Source organism: Callithrix jacchus, chromosome 19, assembly GCF_049354715.1.
Source record: "Callithrix jacchus isolate 240 chromosome 19, calJac240_pri, whole genome shotgun sequence".
Lineage (NCBI taxonomy): Eukaryota > Metazoa > Chordata > Mammalia > Primates > Cebidae > Callithrix > Callithrix jacchus.
Genome location: NC_133520.1, coordinates 18,438,330 through 18,465,065, shown reverse-complemented (window position 1 = coordinate 18,465,065; position 26,736 = coordinate 18,438,330). Strand labels below are relative to the sequence as shown.

Below are 26,736 nucleotides of genomic sequence, written 5' to 3'. Positions count from 1 at the left end.
TGAAGGATATGTTTGCTGGATATACTATTTTAGGATAAAAGGGTTTTTTTGTTTTTTGTTTTTTCCGGCACTTTATGTCTTGCTACCATTCCCTGAACTGTTAGATTTCCACTGAAAAATCTTCTGCCAGATGTATTGGAGCTCCATTGTATCTTATTTGTTTCTTTACTCTTGTTGTTTTTCAGATCCTTTCTTTATCCTTGACTTTGGGGGTTTGATTATTAAATGTCTTGAGTTAGTCTTACTTGGGTTTAATGTATTTGGTGTTCAGTAACCCTCCTATATTTGAATTACTGGTATCTTTCTCTAGTTTGAGGAAGTTCTCTGATATTACCTCTTTGGACAAACTTTCTACCCCTGTCTCTTTCTGTCATTACCCCTCTTTTAAGGCTAATAACTCTTAGATCTGCCTTTTTGAGGCATTTTCTAGATCTTATAGGTATGCGTCCTTCTCGTTTAATTCTTTGTTAATCTCCTCTGACTGTATTTTTGTATAGCTCATCTTCAGGTTTGCTAATTCTTTTTTCTGCTTGATCAGTTCTGCTTAGAGACTCTGAGGCATTCTTCATCATGTCAGTTGCATTTTTCATCTCCAGAAATTCTGCTTGATTCTTTTTAATTACTTCAGTGTCTGTTCAATTTATCTGATAGGGTTCTGAATTCCTTCTCTGTGTTGTCTTGAACTTCATTTATTTTTCTTAACGAAGCTATTTTGAATTATTTGCCTGAATGGTCACGTATTTTTGTGTCTCAGTGATTTTTTCCTGGTGCTTTATTTAGTTTGTTCAGTGAGGTCACATTTTCCTGGATGGTCTTCCTGCTTGTGGATGAGCATTGGTTTTGCGCATGAAGAGTTAGGTATTTATTGTAGTCTTCACAGTTTGGCTTGTTTGTACCTATTCTTCTTGGGAAGGCTTTCCAGATATTTGAAGGAACTTGGGTGTTGTCATCTAAGATTTTGGTTGCTGTAACTGTATTTCCATTAGAGGGCACCCCAAGTCCAGTAATGCTGTGAGGCTGCAGACTCTCATGGTAGTACCACCCTGGTTGTCTTAAGAAGATCCAGAAGATTATCTGGATTGCCAGGCAAATACTCTTCTTCTCTTCCTGTTCATTGCACTGTCCAGTACAGAAGCTACTAGCCTCATTGAGCACTTGAAATGTGGCTAGTGCCCATTTAGACTCTGAATTTTAAATATATTTACTTTTAACTAATTTACATCTCATTATCTCCCATATGGCTAATGGCCACCATTTTAAACAGTGCAGCTCTAGAACATATCCTGCTTCTAGAAAAGGTTAAAGGCATATAGTGTGTTTGACTCTGCTGTTATTTTGAATGATCTTCATTAATGCTGTTGGCGCCTCATATATGCACCTGGCTGCTGAACCTCTTGACTTGGACATCTTCCAGGTTTCTCAGACTTTGCACATGCAATGCTGAGCTCATGCGCCCCCATCTCCCAGTAATTCCAGCACACTCCCTTTCCACAAATGGCACCATCATCTCCCTAGCTACTCAAGGCCAAGGCCATGATGTTATCCTTTGTACCACTCTCTCAGATTCATCTGCAGATACTGAACATTCTGTCTCCTAAATAGATCTTGAATTTTTTTGTTTGTTTCTATTTCTACTGAAATCCTAATCCAATCTGCTCTCATTTTTTTCCTGGTCTACTAAATAGCTTCTAACTAAACCCCTGCTTCCACTTCCTCCCCCTTCCATTTATTATCCTCGTAGTGCTGAGTAATGTTTCTCCGTAAAAACCTAACCATGTTGCTGTTTTTTAAATTCTATAGTGGCTACCATTTTGTTAGCACCAGGTCCACAACATTTAGGATGACCTGTGATACCCTATCTGATCCGATCTTTAACTTACTGCCTTTTCCCACTCTTCCCCACTCACCTCTCTGTTCTTCCTTCTGTTGATGACATACCTGGTCCCTCTAGCCTTAGCCCCCTAACACAGGTACTTCCATCTCTGAGGAGGTTCTCTTTCCTTCCCCTCCACCCCTACTCATCCTTCAGATTTCAGCTCAAATGATACCTAGTTTGGGAATGATTCACTGGCTCTTCTAGCTTAATTAGACCCCATTTGATAATCTATTTTGGATACCTTATATATGTTCTCTTCTGCTATATTTATCACAGTTGAAATGAAATTTTTAACATAATTTATTCCTTACTGAACTGTAAGCCTCATAAAGTCAGAGATACTGTATTCTTGACCCTTATCCCAATTCCTGGCAAAATGCCTGTTGAATAAAAGAAAGAAAAAATGATATTTTCTGACTTCATTCACTTAGGGTAGTTTAAGATGAAATAGGCTTATGCAGCAACATGAAGAATATAGATTGAACATCGGAAAAGCAGAGTTATTGAGTACTGGGGGATTATTTTACTAAGCAGCAGCATACATACAAACAGGTCTAGTGATGGCAAAATACTGTTATAATGCCCAGTGTACAAAATATATATACAGGAAAGAATGGGGTAAGGAGAAATTAGTCTTCCTGGTAGCCTGCTGCTTTATGAGAGGGGGGATTGTTGGTTGTGACTCACGGAGGCAAGGAGCTATAGGAAGCTGACAAAAGGCATTTGCACAAAGCACCCAAGCTGGGTGGGTGGACAGAGGAGTTACTGCAGGAACAACATGCTCTTTCTCTATGCACGTACTCTCCAGGGAGCAAGGATTTGTGTTCAGCATTGAAATACCTTAGTCAGAGGAAACATTTTGAAGTGACACCACTTCTTGCCAATTCTCTATTCGATCTCTCCTTTGAAGGAAGACTCCTTCAGGCTGCTTGTCAATTATTCCTACCCAGAGGAGAATCTATGTCTCAAATAGTTCACCTACCCCCACCCCTGATTTCTATTTCATTGAATAATTTAAATACATTCTCCTCTCCCAGCCTTGCCTCGTCTTCTTTGCCCCAAGAGTGTCCTGCTGAGCTGATTTATATCCTCTCTGAAGCAGTAAAATTTCTATTTATAGACTTAATTGAGGAAACATGTCTCCAGTGAAAACCACCAAGGATCAGTCTGATGGTCATGGTAGGGATTTGATGTTCTGGGGCATCAGAGAGAACCCAAGGACTCTACGGTGGTGGTAATTCAATTTGTTGGCCATGTTGATCAGTTTGATTTTGAAGATAAGAGAGTTCCAGATCGGGTTTAATTGATAAACATGATCCAAACTATGGTTATTTGATTCTGTGGAATCCTAACTCACCATTTGGCAAGATGTACATGTCTAATTGGCCTGATTAGAAAAACTTTCATTAGGGTTTGGTAGTACAAGCCCCAACTAATCCTCTGAGGGAGGATAAAGCAAACGTGTCTGAGAAGAGCTGTGGTGTTTGACAGTGGCTCACGGCCTTCTATTCCTCCACCACTTTGTTTTCTTTCAACAAATTGAAATCAAGCACTTACTGGACATAAGCCATTTTCTCCAGAAAATGGGACCCTTTCTCGACTGAGCCCACTTAAGCATAGTCAACATGGCTATTCATTTCTTAATTTATTCATTAAGGAAAAAAAAATCTCAGCAACTTATGTGGAAGACACTTTGCACAGTACTGGAAGAGTCTAAACTGAGTAAGACATGATCCCTTCCATGAATGAGGGTATCTTGCCTCCTATCAGAGCAATCATATTGTGATGGCTGCTTTGGATTAAAGACATAATAAAACTATGAAATGGGAGCTCTTCTCTATGAAGAGCTAAGAGATCTATATGACAGATGAACTTGCCTTTATCAACATAAAATAATACTGATTGACGTAGCCTTCCCAGGCATTACTTAGAAAAAAGGTCCAGGCCACATATAGAAATTTGGGAGCATATAGATGATATTTTGGTGCCATGAGAATATTTGGGACCTAGGTGGGGGGAAGAGAGAAAGAATGTGTGTGTGTGTGTGTGTGTGTGTGTGCGCGCGCGCGCGCGTGCACGTAAAGAGAAGAAAAGGCAGCCAGAATTGAATCTAGGGAACACCAATATTGAGAAGTTGGATGGAAGAGGAGCTGAGGAAGAGGAAAATCTTGAGGGTGATTACATAGAAACCAAGAAAAGGGGACATTTCATGGAGGGGAAGTGGTCCATAGTGGTGATGCTAGTCAGGGGTCGAGTAAAATGAGACTGCTTGCAGCGAGAAAAGCGAGCTGTGAGAGTTCATCCTTGTCCCTCAGGGGCTTATGATCCAGATGGATAGGCAAGATGTCGCAGACCAGTTGTGGACCAATGTAAGGCATTACATGCAGAGTGGCCAGAATGAGGCACAGAGGTAGCTGATGTTCATGGTGGTCAGTGTGAGCTAAGTTTTGGGGAGAGGTTCATTAAAGAGCCAAGACTTGAGTAGCACCTGGAAATTCAAGGGTACAATTTGGCTAGGGTGAGCGGGGAGGAGAAGACTGGCTTTGCAGGCTGGAGAGCAGCGTGCATGCGGCCGGAAGTCAGCCGTGGGCATGCTGTATCCAGGTCACGAGGCTGCCAAGACAAAGAGGGGAAGGGAGGTTAGAGAGGCCACTTGGTTCCCATATAAAGGGATTTGAATGCAATGCTTAGAAATTTAGGAACACAAACCACTTAACCAAACAGGAGAGCATTAAATTAACATATTAATCCCACACATCAAATAAGCCTGTTGTGCCAGCTTATTAGTGCTCACCCGGGCCTCTGGGTCTGGAAAAAGCAATGCATGTCGTTATGAACAGTGTGTTCCTTGGTGGATTATGACCCATTGTCAGCCCCGCGCCACTGTCTCCCACTCCTAAGGATCATTAGCGATGCAGGAAACACACTACACAATTCACTGGTTATATATTTTCTTCTCTGTGGGAATTGGAAGCCTGAATCTTAACCTCTCTGGTCTAAGAGGTAGAATTCTGAAAATAATTCCATGTTAGTTCAGATATGTTTAGTATGGCAAAAGCATTTTCAAAGGTTCTTTTGAACTTTCCATGACTCAGTCTGCTATCTGACAGACAGAAGGTTTTGAAGTAGAACCTATTTACAGTTATTCCTGGACTGATGAGCGCTGGGACTGGCCAGTGCTTGTGCTTCAGCCTTTCCCTGGACGCTCAGTTTCTGCTGAAGCAAGACAGTTTCTGCTCTCATCATCGGCTGCTATCACGGCACTCTTATCCCTTCTCCCTGCTTAATGCACAACAAAGTCTCACCTGGGAAACCATAATCTCAGGACCAAGTACGGAGCTAAAGATGAGATCCACAGGGTGAATGTAAATGTTTGAAACTGACCTTTTTAGGTGGTTTGTGGAGTTAGATTCTTTATCTGTGTCTCTGGTCTCTGTTTCTGCAGCACAGAGGAATGGTGGTTGCTCTCATCACAGTCTGGTGCCTATCAGCTTTCCATAGATGAACTTGGGAAAAATAAATAATCTTAGTATGTGTATGTTGAAGGTTTGGATGCGTCTTTCCAACTCTGGGTCTCTCTTTGTCCCCTAAATCCAAATTCCTCACTAAAGGTGATAGAGTTTGAATTTCCAGTGTTTCTTTTATTGATGGAAAGAAAAATAGCCCCCTTGTTTCTTCCTAAAATAATACGCACATACTCACTGCAATATATTTTTACAATGTATATTTATATATGTACATATGCTGTGACTATATGTGCACAGCGTGTGTGTGTGCACGCACACGTACTCATTTTTAAAGATCTAAGAAGGCAGAAATGTGCAGGATTTCCAAAATAAAATTCTTCTAAAGTATCTTACATTCCTCCCAAGACCTAGAAACAAACTCTGCTTTAAAAAGCCTAACAAGCAGCTGCTGGCCTGGTTAGAGATAAAGCTGGGTTGGTATCGATATATTTGTGATTACTGACATATATTGAAACACGCAATTTAAGTTGGCTCTTGCTTTTTCTTCTGGTGTCAAACCTGTAGTTTACCTAACAGGCTGGAGTAATTGCTGGAACAGATACTGTTCCCTGAAGGGTAGGAAGCAAGCGTATAATATAAAAGGTGCAGTTTATCCAACAAACTGACTGCAGCTGTTGAAAGTGTTGTTAAAACAGCTGTATTGAGAGGGAATGTGTTCTTGACCTATTAGGTTAAAATGATCACCAAAGAATAATAAATATAATAAAACCTTATTTTTATTTAAAAACAAACAGAACAGTATATGAAGGATTATACACTAAAATATTCTTGGTGGTTAACTCTTACTGGTGGAATTATTTGTGATACATAGTTTCTTTTTTTGCTTTATATTTTCAACTTTTGCTATGGTAAATGCCTACTGTTGTCTAACTAAAAATTATCGAGAGAAGGTGAGCAGGACAGATTTACCTTAGAGAGGCTTTGATTAGCTGATTTATGTTAGAAATTTTAGTCAGATGTGGTGGCTCATGCCTGTAATCCCAACACTTTGAGAGGCCAAGGTGGGAGAATCCTTTGAGGCCAGGCGTTCGAGATCAATCTGGGAAACATAATGAGACCCACTTGCTACAAAAACAAATAAAAATCAGCCTGTTGGGATAGCATGTACCTGTTGTCCCAGCTACTCAGGAGACTGGGGTAGAAGATCATTTGAGACCAGGAGTTTGGTGCTATAAGCATGCTATGATTATACTTGATGAATAGCTACTGCTCTCCAGCCTGGGCAACAGAGTAAGACTCGAAGGAGAAGGAGAAGAGAAGGAGGAGGAGGAGGAGGAGAAGGAGAAGGAGGAGGAGGAGGGAGGAGAGAGGAGAGAGGAGGGAGGACAAATTGAAGGTTAGAGTTATTCTCCAGAACAAACTAGGGCTGTTGTCGTTGCCATCCTTTGCCAAAGAAGAAATGGTGCCGGATACTATACAGGAATCTTTCACATTTGTTATTTAATTTATCCATTGAAGCAAACTCCAGGGGAGGTGTTAGTACCTCCAGTGTTACAGATAGAGAAACTGGACACTGGGGAAGGTCAGTAATTTTTCTAGGAACACAGTTAAATGAGGGAGGGAGTCAAACCCAGTTACACATGATCTATTCTAAGCTTCCTGGATTTCAGACTAGAAGAAATTTTTTAAAATAAACCCCTCCTACTTAGATCACCCATTCCCTTCATGTCTCTTTGCTGCTTATGCACACTGGGCATTGGATTGATTAATATTCCAGCCCTCAGTTATGTCTCCACTCAACCTGTTTATCAAATAACTACTCTGAAAAATTGCTCCAACTAAAGAGGGAATGTTCACAGAGGCAGTTTTGCCACATTATCTAATGTGATGTTAACAGTAGCCTGATAAATGTGTATTATCATTGTTCCCATTTTATCATGAGAAAAACTGAAACCTGAAAGTTTAAGATAAGTCCATGGTTCACGCATCAAGTATGAATGCAATAAATACATAAGCAAGCAAACAAGCAGCCTTTATTCATCCCATTCTTGGGTCTCTTTCTTTAGCAACAACAACTTTCAATTCTCTTAGGTGTTTCTGATTTTTGCTTCTTTCCAAAGTATGCACTTATTCTATTATTGCTTCATTTATGTTTTTCTTTCCTTTTTGAGACAGAGTTTTGCTTTTGTTGCCCAGGCTGGAGTGCATTGGCATGATCTCAGTCACTGCAACCTTTACCTCCGAGGTTCAGGTGATTCTCCGGCCTCAGGCTCCCAAGTAGCTGGGACTACAGGTGCATGTCACAACGTCTGGCTAAATTTTTAATTTTTAGTAGAAATGGAATTTCACCATGTTGGTCAGGTTGGTTTTGAACTCCTGACCTCAGGTCAGATCCACCTGCCTTGGCCTCCCAAAATGTTGGGATTACAGGTGGAGCCACCATGCCAAGCCTATTTCTTCATTTATGAATTATAACTATTAACTGCTTTCTTCTTGAAATTTTAGCATCTTACACCTATTCCCTATTTTTCCTCCTAACATAATAACTATTTTTTTGTTGATTCTGCACTCAGCACACCATGAATGTGGCTCATTGCCAAACCATTTGATATAAGTACATTTCCTTTCTTATAGAACTTTTTCTTCCACTAAGTGAAGAATTGCCTTGCCATTTTTTTTCTTTGATTAGTTTACTATCACTGCTTCTTCCCAGACTTTCCAATAGTATTAAAAAATCCCTCAGATAGAATTTTCCACATGGTCAGTGGTATCTGATCATCTGTCTATTCTCTTCCTTTCCTGGAGAATCTCTCTTGAAGCCCTTCCATTCTCCTTTCCTGCTCTTTAGATCCTCTGTTTAGCTGTTGTGCTGATGCTTCCCTTCTCCTCTTTCCTGTTTCAAATCCCTGTTTCTTTGTGCTGGGTCTTCTTGTTTGTTTTTTCATTTTCTCCCTTGATTTGGTGGAGCACATCCTTTAGTAGCTTTTTAAGAAAAAGACCATAGAATATAGTTTTTTGAGACCTTGTATTTTCAAAACTGTTTTGTTTTATTCTCACACTCAATTGATAAGGCAATGATTTTCAGTTTAAAAAGTAATTTGTCCTCAGAATTTTAAAGATACTGTGTTCTGGCTTTTAGCTTTTCTATTGAGAAATGCTATTTTCATTATTGTATGTATTCTGTTTTTTGCTCTAGAAGCGTTACTGCAGTTGTATGTATCTAAAATTTTGCTGTGCCTGTTGTCTCTGCCTTTAAATTATCTTTGATGCAATTTATCTATGAAATAACTTTTATCCTGGGGGTGAAGGAGTAAGAGGGAAACTTCAGGCTCTATATGTTTATTACCTAGATTTTTAACTAATCTCCCTGTATTTTTTATTTTTCATGGCTTACTCTTGCCATCTGTAGTACCTGGTGCCTCTATGCCTGGGCCTTATGGATGTTTGGTGTATAAATGACTTTCATCTCTGTGGCATCCTCTATTCAGTTCAAATCTGCTAATTCTTTAATCCATCTAACTTATTAAAATGGATTGACTTTATTTACCTGCTCTCGTCCTTCATTTTTTATCTGTAGATATATACGTTTTCAGATGTTGACTCACATTTTAATGAGGCTTGTGAAGGGAACAGAGATGTTTATTATGTTTAATTGTATGTCACTAGAGGAATTTTGTGTACTATCACTTGGTGAATCATTCTTAGATTTAAAAATATTAAGATTGCTTAGAAGGAGGCCTTGCTTTAAGCTTTTGTTTTTGTGGTTTAACAGGATATAGCTGAGGCCACAACTGTCACATCCTAGACTTACTCAGTAGTCCCAAGGGACGTCAGTGTAGCCTGGAGAGGGAGGCCCCCAGTACCATGAGCAGCTCTCACTTCAGTGTCAGACTTTCATCTTCCCATCCATGTGCCTTGACTCTATGCTCAAGGGAGATGGGCAGGGTCTAAAGTCATTTAGCGGAAAAATTCCTAGATTTCCTTTTTTCTGTTTCTTCTTTTTTTTTTTTTTTGAGCCGGAGTTTTGCTCTTGTTACCCAGGCTGGAGTGCAATGGCACAATCTCGGCTCACCGCAACCTCCGTCTCCTGGGTTCAGGCAATTCTCCCGCCTCAGCCTCCTGAGTAGCTGGGATTACAGGCACGCACCACCATGCCCAGCTAATTTTTTGTATTTTTAGTAGAGACGGGGTTTCACCATGTTGACCAGGATGGTCTCAATTTCTTGACCTCATGATCCACCCGCCTCGGCCTCCCAAAGTGCTGGGATTACAGGCTTGAGCCACCGCGCCCGGCCTGTTTCTTCTTTTTAACTTAGGAAGTCATCCATGACCACATACTCTTTAAAAATACATGGAGAGAGGCTGAAAGTCCTTTAGGGTACCTACTCCCCCCACCCCCCAACAACAAACACACCCTGCTCATTTTCTTCCCCAAGAGGTAACTGTTGTTATCAGTTTCAAATATACTCTCCCATACCTTTACTACTCTGTGTGTGTGTGGTTTAAGAAATATTCTAAAATTTGTACTTCTTTTCTTCCTCACTGATACATTGTGAAGATGTTTCTATGACAGTGTATGTAGATCTGAGTAATCAGTAATGGTATAGATATATCATAATTTAACCATTCTCCTTTCAAAAATTCAGGTTGCTTCTATTTGTTCTTTTGCAAATGCATCTGCAGTGAAGATTCCATTTCAAGCTTCCTTGAACATATATATACATGTTTCTTTAGGGCAGTTACCAAGAATAAAATAGGAAAGAGGAGTTGGCAAACTAAGGCCCATGAGCCAGATGTGGTCCACTGATTGCTTTTGTATGGCCTGCAGTTATGAATGGTTTTTACATTTTAAAATTGTATTATTGAATACTCTAGCCTTTCCCCAGTGATTTAAAAGATCACCTTTAATATATAGTAAATATCAAGATATACATGGGTTCATTTTTTGGTTATCTATTCTGTTGCATTGATCTAGTCAGTTATTGCAGCTTTAAATACTGGACTTTTATATTGTGTCCTGATTCCTGATAGGGAAAGCCCCTACCTCTTTTGGCATTTTTTCAGAATTGCATTGGCTAGTTTTTCCTGTTGACTCTGCTGTGTGAATCTTAGAACTGGTGAAATTCCCCAAAACTCCCTTGGTATTTTTATTGGAATTTGTTAGATGTGCACTGAATTGTAGTTTGATTTGAGTGAAGTTAACATTGTCTTAGTCCACTTGTGCTGCTATAATGAAATAGCTGAGACAGGGCAATCTATGAAGAACAGAAATTTATTTCCTAGAGTCTTGGTGACTGGGAGTCAAAGATCGAGACACCAGCCATTTCAGTGTTCGGTGAGGGCCCAGTCTCTCCCTTCAAGATGGCCTCTTGTTGCTGCATCCTCCAAAGGGGACAAATGCTGAGTCCTCACAGGGCAGAAGGGGGAAGGATGAAGGGCTAGAGACAGTAAATCCACTCCCACAAGGCCTTTTAAAAGAGCCCAAATCCATTCACGAGGGCAGAGCTCTCATGCATTAATCACTCCCCTGAAGAACCCATCTCTTAATACCCCCGCAATGAGGACTGTTTCAACGTGAATTTTGAAGGGGACACCATCATTCAAACCATAGCAAAAGTCCTTTATTCAAATCTCCCCTTATGGTCTTACATAAAGTTTTATTATTTCTTCTTAGAAGTCTTGCATACTTCTTTTTGTATCATTGCTGTGGTACAGGAAAGGTACTTATTTTTGTATTGATTGTACCCTTTGCATTTATGTTGTCTGAATCTTTTGTTAGCTCTACTAATTTGCCAGTTGTTTCTTTTGAATTTTCTATGTCAGTGGTCATATCACCCACAAATAATGACAGTTTGTCTTTGCCAACAATTATAAATCTTACTGCATTTAATTATCTCATTGTACTGACGAGGATATTTTGTATAGTTTTGGATAACAGAGGAGAAAACATCTTTATCTTGAAGCTTATGGGAATGCTTGCTCTGGGATTTTGGCGTACTCTCTTTTTCAACTCAAAGATGCTTTGTCTCTTTCTAGTCCTCTAGGGTTTTATATCGTGAACATGTGCAGCTTTATCCAGTGCTTTGCCATCATTTACTGAGTGACCATAAGATTATTCTCCATAAATTGTGTGCATTATCTCTATGTTCCTAATATTGAATCACCCTTCCATTCCGGGGATAAATCTGACTCATTGGAGAGTGTTTTTAAACCACTCTTGTATTTGACTTGCTGCTATTTAATTTGTAATTTTTAAGGCAATAAAAATGAACAACAACAACAATTAGCAATAGTTAACACACCATTAAATTTGGAAAGAAATTTGGGAGAAATTTGAAATAATTAACACACCATTAAATTTGGAAGGAAATTTAGTTAGTCATAAAAAGCCAACATAACATAAGAAAACCAGAAGCTAACATTTCTTCTACCATTAAAGTGGAAGCTTCTTATGACTTTGATATCAGAGCCGTGCTAATGTCATGAAATGAGTGAAAGTTTCCCATAGTTTTCTATTCTCCAAAACAGTTTTTGTGAAATGGGATTTAGCTCTTTCTTGACCATCTGGTAGACCTTGCTCATTAAAACCATCTGGGTAGGCCAGGCATGATGGTTCACACCTGTAATGCTAGCACTTTGGGAGGCCAATGCAAAAGGATTGAGGCTATGAGTTTGAGACAAGCCTAGGCAACATAGTCAGATCCCATCACTACAAAAAAATTTTTTTTTTTAATTAGCCAGGCACGGTGGCACATACTTGTACTCCCAGCTGCTAAGGAGTAGGAACATCTGAGGCAGGAGGTTCACATAAACCGAGGAGTTCAAGACTGCAGTGAGCTATGATCATGCCACTGTACTCTAGCCTGGGTAACAGAGTAAGGCACCATCTCTAAAAATAATTAAACAAAAATCATGTGGGTCAATTTTGTTTGAACATAGGACTTTGACCACTAATTTAGTTTTCCTATGTGTGTTAGTTCATTTTCATACTACTGTAAAGATCTTCCTGAGTCTGGATTACTTACAAAGGGAAGAGGTTTAATTGACTCACAGTTCAACATAGCTGGGGAGGCCTCAGGAAACTGACAATCATGATGGAAGGCGAAGGGGATGCAAAACACTTTCTTCACAAGGCTTCAGGAAGTAGTGCCAAGCAAAGGGGGAAGAGCCCATATAAAACCTCAGATCTTATGAAAACTCACTATCATGAGAACAGCATGGGAAAAACCACCCCAAGATTCATTTACCTCTCCCCGTCTCTCCCTTGACATGTAGTGATTATGGGGATTACAATTCAAGATGAGATTTGAATGGGGACACAAAGCCTAACCATAACACTATGGTTATGCTTTTTTTCAAACTTTCTACTCCTTTTCAAAATTTAGGTAACTTATATTTTCTAGATAATTTACCTTTTTAAGCTATGTCTCCAAATATATTGTTAAATAATCTCCAAAGATTTTTAAATTTTCTATATATCTTGCCTTGTTTTTTTAATTTATAAAAATTGCTAAAGTATATTCATGTTATTTTTCTTTAAAAAATTTTGGTTTGAATGAGTGAAACTTTTAAAAATGTAATGGTGGTATTTTAATTATTGCATATAGTCATTGTCATTCATTTCTTATTTTACTGCCGTGTTGTCAGTGGGCATAGCTTTCCTAGTAACTATTTTTTCTTTATTTTTTCAACTTTTAACTTTAAGTGAAGGGGTATATGTGCAGGATGTGCAGGTTTGTTATATAGGTAGACGTGTAGCATGGTGGTTTGCTGTACAGATCATCCCTTTACCTAGGTATTACACCCAGCATCCATTTGCTATTCTTCCTGATGCTCTCCTTCCTTCTAGCCCCCCAACAGGCCCATTGTGTGTTGTTCCCCACCATGGGTCCATGTATTTTCATCATGCAGCTCCCACTTATAAGTGAGAACATGTGGTGCTTGGTTTTCTGTTCCTGCATTAGTTTGCTGAGGATAATGGCTTTCAACTCCATCTATGTTCCTGCAAAAGATGTGATCTTGTTTCTTTTTTTGGCTACATAGTATTCCATGGTGTATATATACCACATTTTTCTTTATCCAATGTATCATTGACAGGCATTTAGATCTTTGCTGTTGTAAATAGTGCCATAGTGAACATATGCATGCATGTATCTTTATAATTGATTTATATCCCTTTGGGTGTATACCCTATAATGGGATTGCTGGGCCAAATGGTATTTCTGCCACAAAGTCTTTGAGGAATCACCACAGTGTCTTCCACGGTGGTTGAGCTAGTTTACACTCCCACCAACAATATGAAAGTTTTTTTTTTTTTCTCCACAACCTTGCATCTGTTGTTTTGACCTTTTGATAATTACTGTTCTGACTGGCATGAGATGGTATCTCATTATGGTTTTGATTTGCATTTCTCTAATGATGGGCAATGTTGAGCTTTTTAAAAAATATGTTGGCCACATGCAGGTTGTCTTTCGAAAACTGTCTTTCATGTCCTTTCCCTACCTTTTAATGGGGTTGCTTGTTTTTCTCTTGTAAATGTAAGTTCTTTATAGATCCTAGATAGTAGACCTTTGTCATATGGATAGATTGGACATATTTTCTCCCATTCTGTAAGTTGTCTGTTCACTTTGATGATAGTTTCTTTTGCTGTGCAAAAGCTCTTTAGTTTAATTAGATACAATTTGTCAATTTTTGCTTTTGTTGCAATCACTTTTGGTGATTTCATCATGAAGTCTTTGCCCATGCCTATGTCCCGAATACTATAGCCTAGATTTTCTTCTAGGGTTTTTATAGTTTGGGATTTTATATTTAAGTCTTTAATCTATCTTGAGTTAATTTTTATGTATGGTGTAAGGAAGGAGTCCAGTTTAAATTTTCTGCATATGGCCAGCCAGTTCTCCAAGAGTCATTTATTAAATAGGGAATTGTTTCCCCATTGCTTGTTTTTCTCAGGTTTGCTGAAGATCAGATAGTTATAGGCATGTGGTTTCATTTCTGAGTTCTCTGTTCTGTTCCATCGGTCTGTGTATCTGTTCTTGTACCAGACACATAGTTTTGGTTATTGTAGCCTTTTACTATAGTTTGAAGTCAGGTAGTGTGATGCCTCCAGCCTTGTTCTTTTTGCTTAGGACTTGCCTTGGCTATTTGGGCTTCCCTATGAATTTTTAAATGTTTTTTTCTAATTCTGTAAAGAATGTCAATAATAGTTTAATGGTGATAGCATTGAATCTATGAATTACTTTGGACAGTATGGCCATTTTCACAATATTGATACTTCCTATCCATGAGCATGGAATGTTATTTGTTTGTGTTCTCTCTGATTTCTTTGAGCAGTAGTTAGTAGTTCTCCTTGAAGAGGTCCTTCACTTCCCTTGTTGACTGTATTCCTAGGTATTTTTTTCTTTTTGTAGTATTTGTGAATGAGAGTTCTTTCATGATTTGGCCCTCTGCTTGCCTGTTCTTGCTGTATAGGAATGCTAGGAATTTTTTCCCATTGTTTTTGTGTCTTTGTTGAAGTTTCTTATCAGCTTAAGAAGCTTTTGGGCTGAGAAGATGGGGTTTTCTAGACATAGGATTCTATCATCTTCAGACAAAGATGGTTTGACTTGCTCTCTTCCTGTTTGAATATCCTTTCTTTCTCTTGCCTGATTTCCCTGTCCAGAACTTCCAGTACTATTTTGAATAGGAATGTTGAGAGAGAGAGCATCCTTGTCTAGTGCTGGTTTTCAAGGGGAATGCTTCCAGCTTTTGACCATTCAGTATGATGTTGGCTGTGGGTTTGTCATATATTGCTCTTAAAATCTGAGGTGTGGTCCTTCAATACATAGTTTATTGAGAGTTTTTAACAGGGAGGGATGTTGAATTTTCTCTAAGGCCTTTTCTGCATCTATTGTGGTAATCATGTTTTTGGCTTTAGTTCTGTTTATATGATGAATCACCTTTATGGATTTGCATATGTTGGATCAGCCTTGCATCCCAGGGATGAAGCCAACTTAATCATGGTAGATAAGCTTTTTGATGTGTTGTTGGATTTGGTTTGTCAGTATTTTATTGAGGATTTTTGTATCAGTGTTCATCAAGGATATTGACCTGAAGTGTTCTTTTTTTGTGTGTATTTCTGCCAGGTTTTGTTATCAGGATAATGCTGGCCTTCATGATAACTTTTTAGAAGGTATTTAGGCTCTTTTCCTGGTTTGATACATGTTGAGTTTGATTATGATTCACCTGTGTTTGAAAATTACATGTATTCACTGTTCTGTATATCTGTTAGAAAAGGCCTGTTGATGTTTTCATTGTGATAAAATATACTCATAACTTAACATTCTAACGACATTTAGGTATACAATTCAGAGGCATTAAATACATTCACATTGTTTTACAACCATCACCACCTTCAATTTCCAGAACTTTTTCATCATCCTAACCTGAAACCTCTCATCCTTTCCTCCCTCAGTCCCTGGTAACCACTATTCTACATTTTGTCTCTCTGAATTTGACTATTTTAGGTATCTCATATAAGTGGAACCATACAATGTTTGTCCCTTTGTACCTGGCTTATTTCACTTAGCATAATGTCTTCAAGGTTTATTCATGTCGTGGCATATGTCAAAACTTACTTCCTTTTTAAGGCTAAAATGCCATTTTATGTATATGTTATGCTTTGTTTACTCACTCATCCATTGATAGACACTTGGGTTGCTTCCACCTTTTGTCTATTGTGAATAACACTGCTGTGTACATTGGTGCACAAATATCTGTTCAAGTCCCTTTCAATTCTTTTTTGTATATACCAAGAAGTGAAATTGCTGGATCGTTTGGCAATTTTGTGTTTAATTTTTTGAGGAACCTATATGCTATTTTCCACAGTGGCAGTTCCATTTTACATTCTCACCAGTGATGCACAGGGCTTCAAATTTTCTCACATCCTCATCCACACTTGTTATCTTGTTTTTTGATATAACCATCTTAGAAGGTGTGAGGTGATATCTCATGGTTTTAATTTGTATTTCCTTTATGTTTTTTATGTGTTTAGGCCATTTGTATATCTTCTTTGGATAAAAATGTCTATTCAAGTTCTTTGTCCATTTAAAAAAATTTTTTGTTGTTGTTGTGGAGTTGTAGGAGTTTCTTATATATTCTGGATATTAAGCCCTTATCAATAGGTGATTGCAGATATTTTCTCCCATTCCTGCATTGTCTTTTTACTCTGTTAATAGTATCCTTTGATGCATAAAATTTTTAATTTGGTAAGTTCCAGGTTATCTATTTTTACTTTTGTTGCTTGTGCTTTTTGTGTCATAGCCAATAAATCATTGCTAAATCCAATGTTATGAAGCTTTCCCCCTGTTTTCTTTTAAGATTTTTATAGTTTTATTTCTTTTCTTTAGATATTTGAATGCTTTTGAGTTAATTTTTGCATATGGTATAAGGGTCCAGTTTCATTCTTTTGCATGTGTATATCCATTTTTTCCAAGAACTGGTTGTTGAGAAGACTCTTCTTTCCTCTTTAAATGCTCTTTCCACTTTGTTAAGAATCATTTGGCCTTGTTGAAAACTTTTTAACTGTATATAAGGGCTTATTTCTGGTTTCCCTATTTTATTCCATTGGCTTATATGGTTATCTTTATGTCAGTACCACACTGTTTTCATTAGTGTAGCTTTGTTTTAAGTGTTAAAACAGTGTTTGTGTCCTGCAACTTTGTTCTCATTTTTCAAGGTCGTTTGACTAGTTGGGGTCATTTGAGATCTCAGATGAATTTTAGGATGGATTTTTCTATTTTTCCAAAGAATGTCCTTGAGATTTTGATAAGAATTACATTTAATCTGTTAATAACTTTGGGTAGTATTGTTATTTTAACAATATTCTTCCCAACTGGATGCAATGGCTCAAACCTGTAATTCCAGCACTTTGTGAGGCTGAGGTGGGAGGATCAGTCGAGCCCAGGAATTTGATACCAGCCTGGGCAGCATAGTGAGACTTTACCTCTACAAAAAAAGCAAACAATTAGCCAGGTGTGGTGACACACACCAGTGGTTCCAGCTACTTAGGAGGCTGAGGTAGGAGGATTGCTTGAACCCAGGAAGTCAAAGCTGCAGTGAGTCATGATTGTGCCATTGCACTTTAGCCTGGGAGACAGAGTGAGACCCTGCCTTAAAAAAAAAAAAAAAATCTTACCATCTATGAACATGGGATGTCTTCATATTTATGTCTTCTTTAAGCATTGTTTTGTGGTTTCTTTATACAAGTTTTTGCCTCCCTGGTTAAGTTTACTCCTAAGTATTTTTTTTGTTTTGATGCTATTATAAACAAAATTGCTTTCTTAATTTCCTTTTCAGATTGCTCATCATTAATATATAGAGATACACAGCTGTTTTTGTGCACATTGATTTTATATTCTGCAACTTTGCTGAATTTGTTTATTAGTTTTAACATTTTGGGGTATAATTTTTAGGGTTTTGTACATGTAATCTGTGAACAGAAATAACTGTACTACTTTCTCTCTCATTTGGATGCTCAGCCTATTGTTTTCCTCAGAAAATTTTTTAAGTGACACATAAAAATGTATTGTGTAAAACATATTTTGAAATGTGTACACCTATGGAATGGCTTAATTAAGCAAATTAACATACGCATTACCTCACTTACTTTCTGTGGTGACAGCACTTAAAATCTACTCTCTTAGTGATTTTCAAGAATATGATATATTGTTATTAACTATATAGTCACTGTGTTGTACAACAGATCACTAACTTATTCCTCCTATCTAACTGAAATTTTAATCCTTTGATCAGCCAACATCTCTCCAACCCCCTTCTCCCCCAGGGCCTATTAAATTCTATGCGGATACTTTATATTTTTACTTTGGTCTATTAGATGTCACTTGCTGGGGAGATTTGCTGAATCTCCCACTGCACTTGTGGATCCCAGTTACTTTTAAAGATTCCAATGTCATTGTAAGCCATATGTTCTTGAAAACATATGGCATTTGAATCGACAGTTGGTATATGCCAACCATTGTTAGTGAGATACATGAGTGAAATATTTGTTGAACAAACATTTCTTGAAAATCCACTTTGTATATGACACTGAGGAGACAACGATCTTGAAGGTTGCAGTGGAATACACATTGCCACACCGATATGAGGTTGTGTAATGTAGGAGCATGAAGATGTTCAGTTAGAGAAATGTATGTGAATTCTTGCAGTGTGTAATCCGGGTGAGTTAATCTTTAGCTCTTCTAGTTCTTCATTTGTAAAATATGAATAGTTTTTACCCACTTTACAGTATAAGTAAAGCTGCTCACGCAGTGAATTTTTTATATCACAAACTGTATTTATCTAAAACATAGATTGATAGTGTCTAGCCCATGGGTTATAGAAACACAGAAAATGGGTGACCGTGCTAGGATTGGGATGATCTACGTTTATCCAATACCAGCTGCGAATTGGGTAAATGAAGAGTCTGGGCAACACAGATAAAAAGTGGAAATACAGCACCTAAACCCAAGTTGTGCTGGTCTAAAGCGGTTGCTCTCCTGAGCTGACATTAAGCTGGGGCTTGAAGAATACGGGAGGTGTGTTCTAAGCAGAGAGAACAGCCGTTGCTAAGGCACAGATATACGGAAGCACATGCCATGTCTGGGGAACACTGAATATAGCCATGTCAATGACAAAAAGTGGTGAGAGTTAAGATTGGGAAGTAAAATGCAATCCAGTTTAAAGCGCCTTCCCATTTTGGATTTTAGTCTCTAAGCAGTGAGGAAACATCAAAATATTTTGCAGAGTAGAGACACCTGGTGTGCTTGATGAACTAGGGGGAGAAAGGCCAGAGTATGGCAGTTAAATTTGAGGCTTCTGCAAAAGCCAAAGCAGAGATGTGTGGACTGGAGGTGGAACCATGGCAGAGGAAAAGTAAGAACTCAGGGTGAAGCAGTGCTATTGCTCAATCCAGAACTTTTAGCAGGACCCCAGGTGCCCCAAACATGGCTTAAGTTCTCTGGCTAGACTGAGAGCCGGTTGTTTCCTTAGTTATTTGAAAGTATTCTGAAATTCTTTCGTGTACTGCATGGATTTAGATGCGAAACCCTGGCCTCTGCAGTTTTTAACTAAGCTGGACATCTAAACTATGAGGAAGGTCGCTTGTCCAGTTAAACAAAACTGGCTTTGACTTCATTGCTGCCGGTATTTGATTCTCAGGAGCATGCACACAAAGATGGAAAATGTAACTGCCTTGAGTGGATATTGTTTGAAGCTCTGTACGCTTGAAGGAAGGAGGAGGTATTGCTTTCAAAGGGTCTTCATGTATTCATTCAGCTTGGATATAGGATGGGATAGAACATTAAGGAACTCAGGAGATTCTATAACTTATATAGGGCAAAGAGCGAGATGGGTGATAGCTAATTATTCAGCACACATAGAACATGTGTGGCTCTTGGATGATGCATAGTAGAGAAAGGCCCTGCCTTATCCTTCAGGAACCTACCATGCTAGTAGGAACATGAGAAAGGGAAAATTGGTGAAACATTGATTTCTAACTGAAAGTGACTGAACGTTTTAAGAAGGGGAAACATGTCCTACAGGTTGGCACAGGGATGGAACCTGAGCCCTGGAGTGACTTCAGAATTTGAGTCCTCGTGACCTTGAGTGTGTCACTCTGGCCATTTTTCTCTTTCTCAACAGTTATAATTGTGTCTTTTGTTGTCTCTGGCCTCCTCTTTACAGCCTGTGGGGTGTTCACCCCCCATTTGCTCTCTCTCGTGTCCACCAACCCATCCCGTCATTGCCTTTTTCATCCTCTCTTACCCTCTGGTTAGCATTTTTATTAGAAAATGGCAAACTTCAGTGGTTATATGGAAGAACTCTGTCCAGCTGCTCAAACCCACCAAGTTTCTGTTTTTAGCTTCCCCCCACTTAAAAATTAGCAGCATCAGGTCCCACTTGCCAAGCCTTTGTCACAGTCTCCAGCAACCATTCCTCCGGCCATCTGCTTCTCCAGATGCTCAGGCTGTCCTCACCTCCCATCTCAGTCCCACATGTAGCCCCTCCATGGATGAGTGAGGGGCCAGCAAGCCAGCAGCCTCCAGCCTGACTACGCCATCTGCCTCCCATCCCCATGTATGTTTCCAGCTTTGCTGTTAACCCAGATTCCGCAGCCCCCATCCCCAGCTTGTTGGCCCCCACCAATCGGTAATTTCCAGGGAAAGGATGCTGCCTGGAAAAGATGGACGAGTTGCCATGGAGATTTGAATATACACAGGAAGCCACGGATCCACCTCACAGCCAGAAGTACAAACGAGTTTGACATAAGTTTAGTTAAGCCCTAAGGTTTACTTGGTTTGGGTTGCAGTCCTTTCCTTCGGAAGTCCGTGTCTTAGAGGGAAGTTTAAAGCCAGGTGTTGCCATAGATGAGTGTTGTCATGACATTCCCCATCCCATCTTGATCTCTTGGATCACAGGCAACCTACTCGGAGGAACTGGAGGTCTGCCCCAGGCCTGTGCTCTGAGTGTCCTAAGGGGCTTGCTATATCCAGACCAAAAGTCTAACACCTGCCCTTGCACCTGAAGGGTGGGTACATTCACATTCACATTCACAGGGAGAGAAACTGCCCTGACCCACCCCTTTGTCAGGTACTGTAGAGACCATGTGGAGAGCTAGTCACCCCCGCCTGAGAACAGAGTGATTCTAATGTACCCCACCTCCCATTCATTCTTTCTTCTGGATTTCTTGAGTGTCAGGGGAGGAAGCTTGAAATTGACTGCTACATCTTGCCTGTCTGTGGCCAGGGGCACAGGAGGCTCCTCTTCACTCTCCAGATGATGCCAGATGGTGGGCAAGGGTAGGAGGGTCATGGGGGTGGAATACTGTGAAGGAATATTCCCTGCCCTGGGATGCATTTCTCTGGGTCCCAGAGGAAAGGGGGCATATTTTTGGCATTACTTCTAATGCCCCCATAGGCCAAGTGAGAACTCTGCCTTGTAATGAATGTGGAGGAGAACAATTCACCCTTTCTTGACAGGGCTCTGCTGACCTTTTGGGCAGGTCTTGCCCATTGCATTGGGCTTATTATCCCTGGCCCCTCTCCACCAAAAGCCTTGCAGTCATTGAGACAACCAAAAATGCCCAGTGACGTTTCAAACATCTCCTAGGGAACACTGCCACGCCCAGTTTTTTTGTTGCCAGGAAATCAGATTGCGACAGACTAATCTACACTCTGAGAAGAGACCAGGACCAGACAGAGCTCTCTTTTGTCCTGATTAATTCATATTAATGCAAATAAAATTCTATTCATCTATTGCCTTAGCTTAACAACTTGGCGATTTTCTTTGTCATACCTGATGGCTTTTCACTGTCTTCTGATATTCCCCCATTTTGTTTACAGTTCAGCAACCTGAGTTCTCTTGTCAAGGGAGTTTTCAAGTACCTAGGCCATGAGGATGGGTGACTAACACATGAGGCATGCCTCCCCATCCATGAGAGGCCTGCATCCTGGTGATGAAGGACCACAGGGTAATTGCTATAGGACTATAGAAAAGACAGTGTAAGAGGAACAGCCTCTAAGTGGAGGCTTTGGCCCTGTGGCCCTGGAGATTCCGGAAGTTAGACTTACTGCTGTAACTGGCTGGTCCAAGGGAATAGACCGTCTGGTTTTGTCCATATGACTTGTTTCCTCCTGGGAACTTACCACTAGAGCTCCTATAAACCAATGGCTGAGTCAGCGGGTTCCCAAGGTGGAAAGAGAGATCCCTGATGTCAAAAGTTTCACCTCCCAAAGTGTCCAGAGAATGCAAAGAAGAGATGGATTGCAGCTGAGCCTCCTGTCCCCTTTGCTGTGTGTTGCTACCCTCCTTCAGATGAACCAGACAGACCCTCCTTTTCCTTCCCTGTGGCTCATCATTCTTTTTCCCCACGAAAAGGAGCAATGCTCTGTTCATTTTGCTGCTTATTGGTATGGCTAGTTTTGTCGGAGGATAAGACTGTTGGTTAAAATTAGGCTTTTGGATTCTTGATCATCATCTATTTTGTCTCCCACCCACTCACCCCGGGGTATAATCAGGAATTGCCTACGGGCATCTTGATTTCTTCTTTAAATCCTTTAAGTTTGATTCCAGCAGCCTGTGCCTTGAACATTCTTGCTTATGTTTTTTTAGACTTCTAAATTTTTAAAAAACATTTCTAAAAATTGAATTATAATCATTTGTTTCAGATTTTAGCTGCCCCCCTTCCTATCTCTGAGATCAGCAGCTCCTTCACAGTTGGTATGATTTTGTCTTTTTTTTTTTCCTAGGTAGATATAGGAATTTATGGAACTGTGCGTCTTAGATATGGGGGTAATCACAGAATCAAAGGAAGATATGTAGGAGTTGAGACCTCAGGGCTGGACAGAGGAGCCCTATGCCTCCAGGACATGCTGTCCTTTCTCACCTCCCTTGCCCCTCAGCAATTCCTCCTGCTGTGTCCAATCCTTTCCCTGCTCCAAGTAACAGCTCCAGAGCCCTGTTTAGCAGCTGCGTGCAAACAGGGCTCTCTGTACCCCTCTGTTAATTATTTAATAATTCTAATCACTTCCCACAAAAGAAGAACCGCTTAGCTTAACAAGTGTGGTTCACTCTTGGTAGTTGATGTTAACAAGGGAAAGATCACATGGGGCCTTTGTGTTCCCTCCTCAGGATGTAAGGCTGGGGGAGACTGATGGGGTTAGAACAGAAGTGGTGGAGTGTCAGACTCAGTGGATCCCTTAGGAATCAAATGTCTTATTAGTAGCCACAGTGTCTGGAGATAATTACATGGACGCATTTATGTCAATTAAGACAGCTCATATTTTCTTAATCTATTCGAGATTTTCCTCCATCTCCCAGCTTCCTCTCACCCTGCCTCCCTAGTTACTGCTAATTGAGTTAGTAATACCCAGAAAAATATCTTCCTCTGCTTTAGAATGCAGAAAGTGGTAGATTAATGTCCCCTTATTCTCAGAGGTGAAGAGTGCTGAATAATAAGCCTGCTCCTTCCCCATTTCTCTCTCATTAACAATTTTCACACCATGTAGTTATCTTGTACCAGGTCTTATCTGACAGTGTCCTCGTGTACGTGTCTGTGGCCTCCTAGAGCAGGGGTGAGACTAGAGGTCATCTCGCCTGGTGGCCTCTAAGTGGGGACACATCCATATCACTGGAGAGCATTTCAGAACAATCATGATCAGGCAGACATCTCACTGTCCACCGTGCAGCAACTCTGTGAGCAGGCCACGCTTGTGTCTGGCAGCAGTAAAAGCACATTCCAAAGTGATGGATGGGGAGACCAAAGGTAGCAGCCAGATCTGAGCATTAAGAACAGACCCTGGGGCTGGCAGGAGAGAACAGGAGGAGTCAGGAATTCATTTCTCCAGATCAAGAGGACAACGATCATGACTTCCAAAGCCATCACAGGAGATTCACAGCAGGGTCGCCATAATAAGTAAGCCCTCTTGCTGAAGACTTGCCCTCCAATTTAGTCCTTTTTGCCTGTCATGGATTGCGTTGGCTGCTGCCACTGAGTCATTCAGAGTTCTGTTTGTAATTGGAACACAGCTGAAATTAGGGTGCATGTGACCCTAGACATGTGTGGGTTTCTGGAGGATATTCAGAAAATATCTCCAGACCCTTTGCTCCCTCTTTCTCTGTGTCTGTGGATTAGGCAGAGGTGCTTATCAGAAACCCTGGGGACCTGCATGTCCAGCTGCTGTGCTGTACCTGGTTCTCATTCTGAACACACAGTCCCTCAGGGTGGTCCCCGCACATGTGCTGATGGGGCTTGCACACTCCAGACACAGCACAGCAACCTCACTTGGGAGGGGCTTCCAGAACAGACAGTGTTGAAGAGTAAAGCCTTTGTTTGCTTTATGAAATCCCGGAGGAAATCTTAAAAGGAGAAGAAGTAGTACAATGAAGACCTAGGAAGGACGAGTGGACTTCTTTATTGTGATGCCGTGAAATGTCCCTCCAGCGTTGAGTATTTCAGGCACGCTGATGCACTTCATCTTCATTGCTGCTGTGTGCCATGGGTGAAGTGTGAGCCTGACCTCTAATTCCAGCAGTGGGCTCAGCTCACACTGATTGTCCTAAACCCTTGTATGAAATTGCTCTTGTTAGTATGTCAGGTTTAGGGGGTGGTTGGCTAGCTCCCCAGGATCAGTGTAACTGGCCCAGAGGATCACGTTGATCTTGACCTAATTCCATGGAGCTGTATATACTAGTTGTCATGGACAGCAGTTTAACATTCTTGCACCTATAGGTTTCCATGCAGAAAACAAGAGGAGGTGGGAGGGCTCCTAAATCCTAACTGGCTTCAATGCTTGTATTCCACATGTCAGAGGGAAGCCCTTGCATTTTGTCACACCTCAAAGAGACAACTTGAGGTATGTCACTTCTTTCCTTAGACTAGAATGAACATGTTTCAGGAATAGAGTTTTGTTTTGTTTTGCTTTGCTTTGTTTTGAGACAAGATCTTGCTCTGTTACCCAGACTGGAGTCCTGTGGTGTGATCATGGCTCACGGCAGCCTCGAACTCCCGGGCTCAAGCAATCCTCCCACCTTAGCCTCTGAGTCGCTGGGACTACAGGTGCGCACCACCGCACCTGGCTAATTTTTAACTTTTTTTTTTTTTTTTTTTTTTTTGTAGAGACAGGATATCACTGTATGGCCTAGGCTGGTCTTGAACTCCTGGACTCAAGTGATCCTCCCACTTTGGCCTCCCAAAGTGTGATATTATAGGCATGAGCCATCATGCCCAGACAGGAATTGAAGTTTTGAGAGCTGTTTAAACAATGACCTGGTTCAGACTCTGTGGGGAGGCATCCTGGGCTGGTTACAGAGAAAGCTGGATGACGTCTTAGCCCCATTTTTTCCACCCTTGTCATGAGATGCCTTCTTGCCGTTTTCCCCGTAGGCCCGATACCTCTCCGCACAAGCTCGCCATCGATTTCACGCTGCCTTTGCGTCTTGTTCCACCTCGATGCTGATCCTGTCCAACCTGGTGTTTCTCGGGGGCAATGAGGTTGGGAAAACCTATTGGAATAGGATCTTCATACAAGGTAAGTTGCTTGACAGTGCTATTTTCATTCGGTTTCTTGTTTTCCATGTATGTGGATGGGATCACACATAAGATTTGGGGGAAGTCATTCATTGTCATGTTCATGGTATGTGACCTCTAAGTACCAGCCAGGAATAATTTCCTGTGTTTATCCGTGACTTTCAGTGTCCCCTGTTTTTTATGTACCCCATATCTCCTGTATGTGATACTTGTTTAACACCAAAAGGTACTATCCAAACTCTCCTAAAGTATATATTCCCTTCCGTTACACTATGTTTCTGATTATTTGATATTTCTTAATCTTTCCTACTGCTGTGGTTGAATGCCCGCTTCAAAACTCAAATTGACACTTAGTCCCCAGTTGGTAGTATTGAGAGATGAGGCCTTTGCGAGGTGATTGGATCGTGGGGGGGGGGGGTCTGCCCTCATGAATGGATTAACCCATTCATGGATTAATGGGTTGTTAAGGAAGTGGGACTGGTGACAAGAAGAAGAAAGACCTGAGCTAGGACGCTCAGCCTCCTCACCTGTGATGCCCTGTGCTACCTTGGGACTCTGCAGAGAGTTTCTACCAGCAAGGTGTTCACCAGATGCAGCCCCCTTGACCTTGGACTTCTCAGCTTCCATATTGTAAGAAGTAAATTCTACTTCTTTTAAATTATCCAGTTATAGATATTGTTATAATCAACAGACAACAAAGACACCTGCTGTCTATGGATCCTAGCCTGCAAAGATATTGCAAAACTCTAAGCTTGTTTTGTTCATTGCTCTGAATGTCCTACTAGAAATCTGCCCTAGAAGCTTCCTTGTGCTCCCCTGAAGGAGTGGGCTGTGGGCATGGCATCTATGTTTGCCACAGCTTGTGGGTATTTTTGTGTGAATACTAGGGGCCAACCTTATGTTTAACGTACCTTAAGTAGGTAATCTGAATATCCATAGCAAAGTCACACCTGCAGCAGGTAAACTGCTACTATGTGGAAGTTGTCAAAATATTCTATTAATAATTGATCATCATGTATTTATGGCTACCATTTCCCTTGGGTTAGGACTGAGTTACATCATGGCTATAAGAGAATTGGGAGATTTGGAACTACTCACAGTACATACTACTATAGCCAACTCATTATGTCTTAAAAGAGAAGATCCCTGTTCTGTTCCCTGCCTGTGATACGGTTTTCTGCTTTTGCTTTGGGAAGCTTTGCCAAGTGGTGATGACATAACTCTGCACAGCTGGCCTGTCTCTTCACATCTGGGTCCCTGAGGAACCAGCAATGCTTATGCTGCAGCTCTTTTCACACCAGAAATAACAGCAACACAGCTGCAGTATT

At 40.5% G+C, this 26,736-nt stretch overlaps 1 protein-coding gene across 12 annotated transcripts in view; it reads left to right on the top strand.

Moving 5' to 3' along the window:
* The window catches only part of HHAT (hedgehog acyltransferase), a 404,480-nt gene that overhangs the window by 287,395 nt on the left and 90,349 nt on the right, over positions 1 to 26,736 (top strand). For all 12 annotated transcript variants that reach the window (XR_013529748.1, XR_013529751.1, XR_013529744.1 and 9 more), the window contains one exon: positions 25,265 to 25,409. Coding sequence is in view for 2 of the 12 variants with exons in the window: in XM_035280429.3 (XP_035136320.3) it covers positions 25,265 to 25,409 (145 nt within the window). In the remaining 10 variants the exon portion in view is untranslated. The remainder of the gene's footprint in view (positions 1 to 25,264; positions 25,410 to 26,736) is intronic.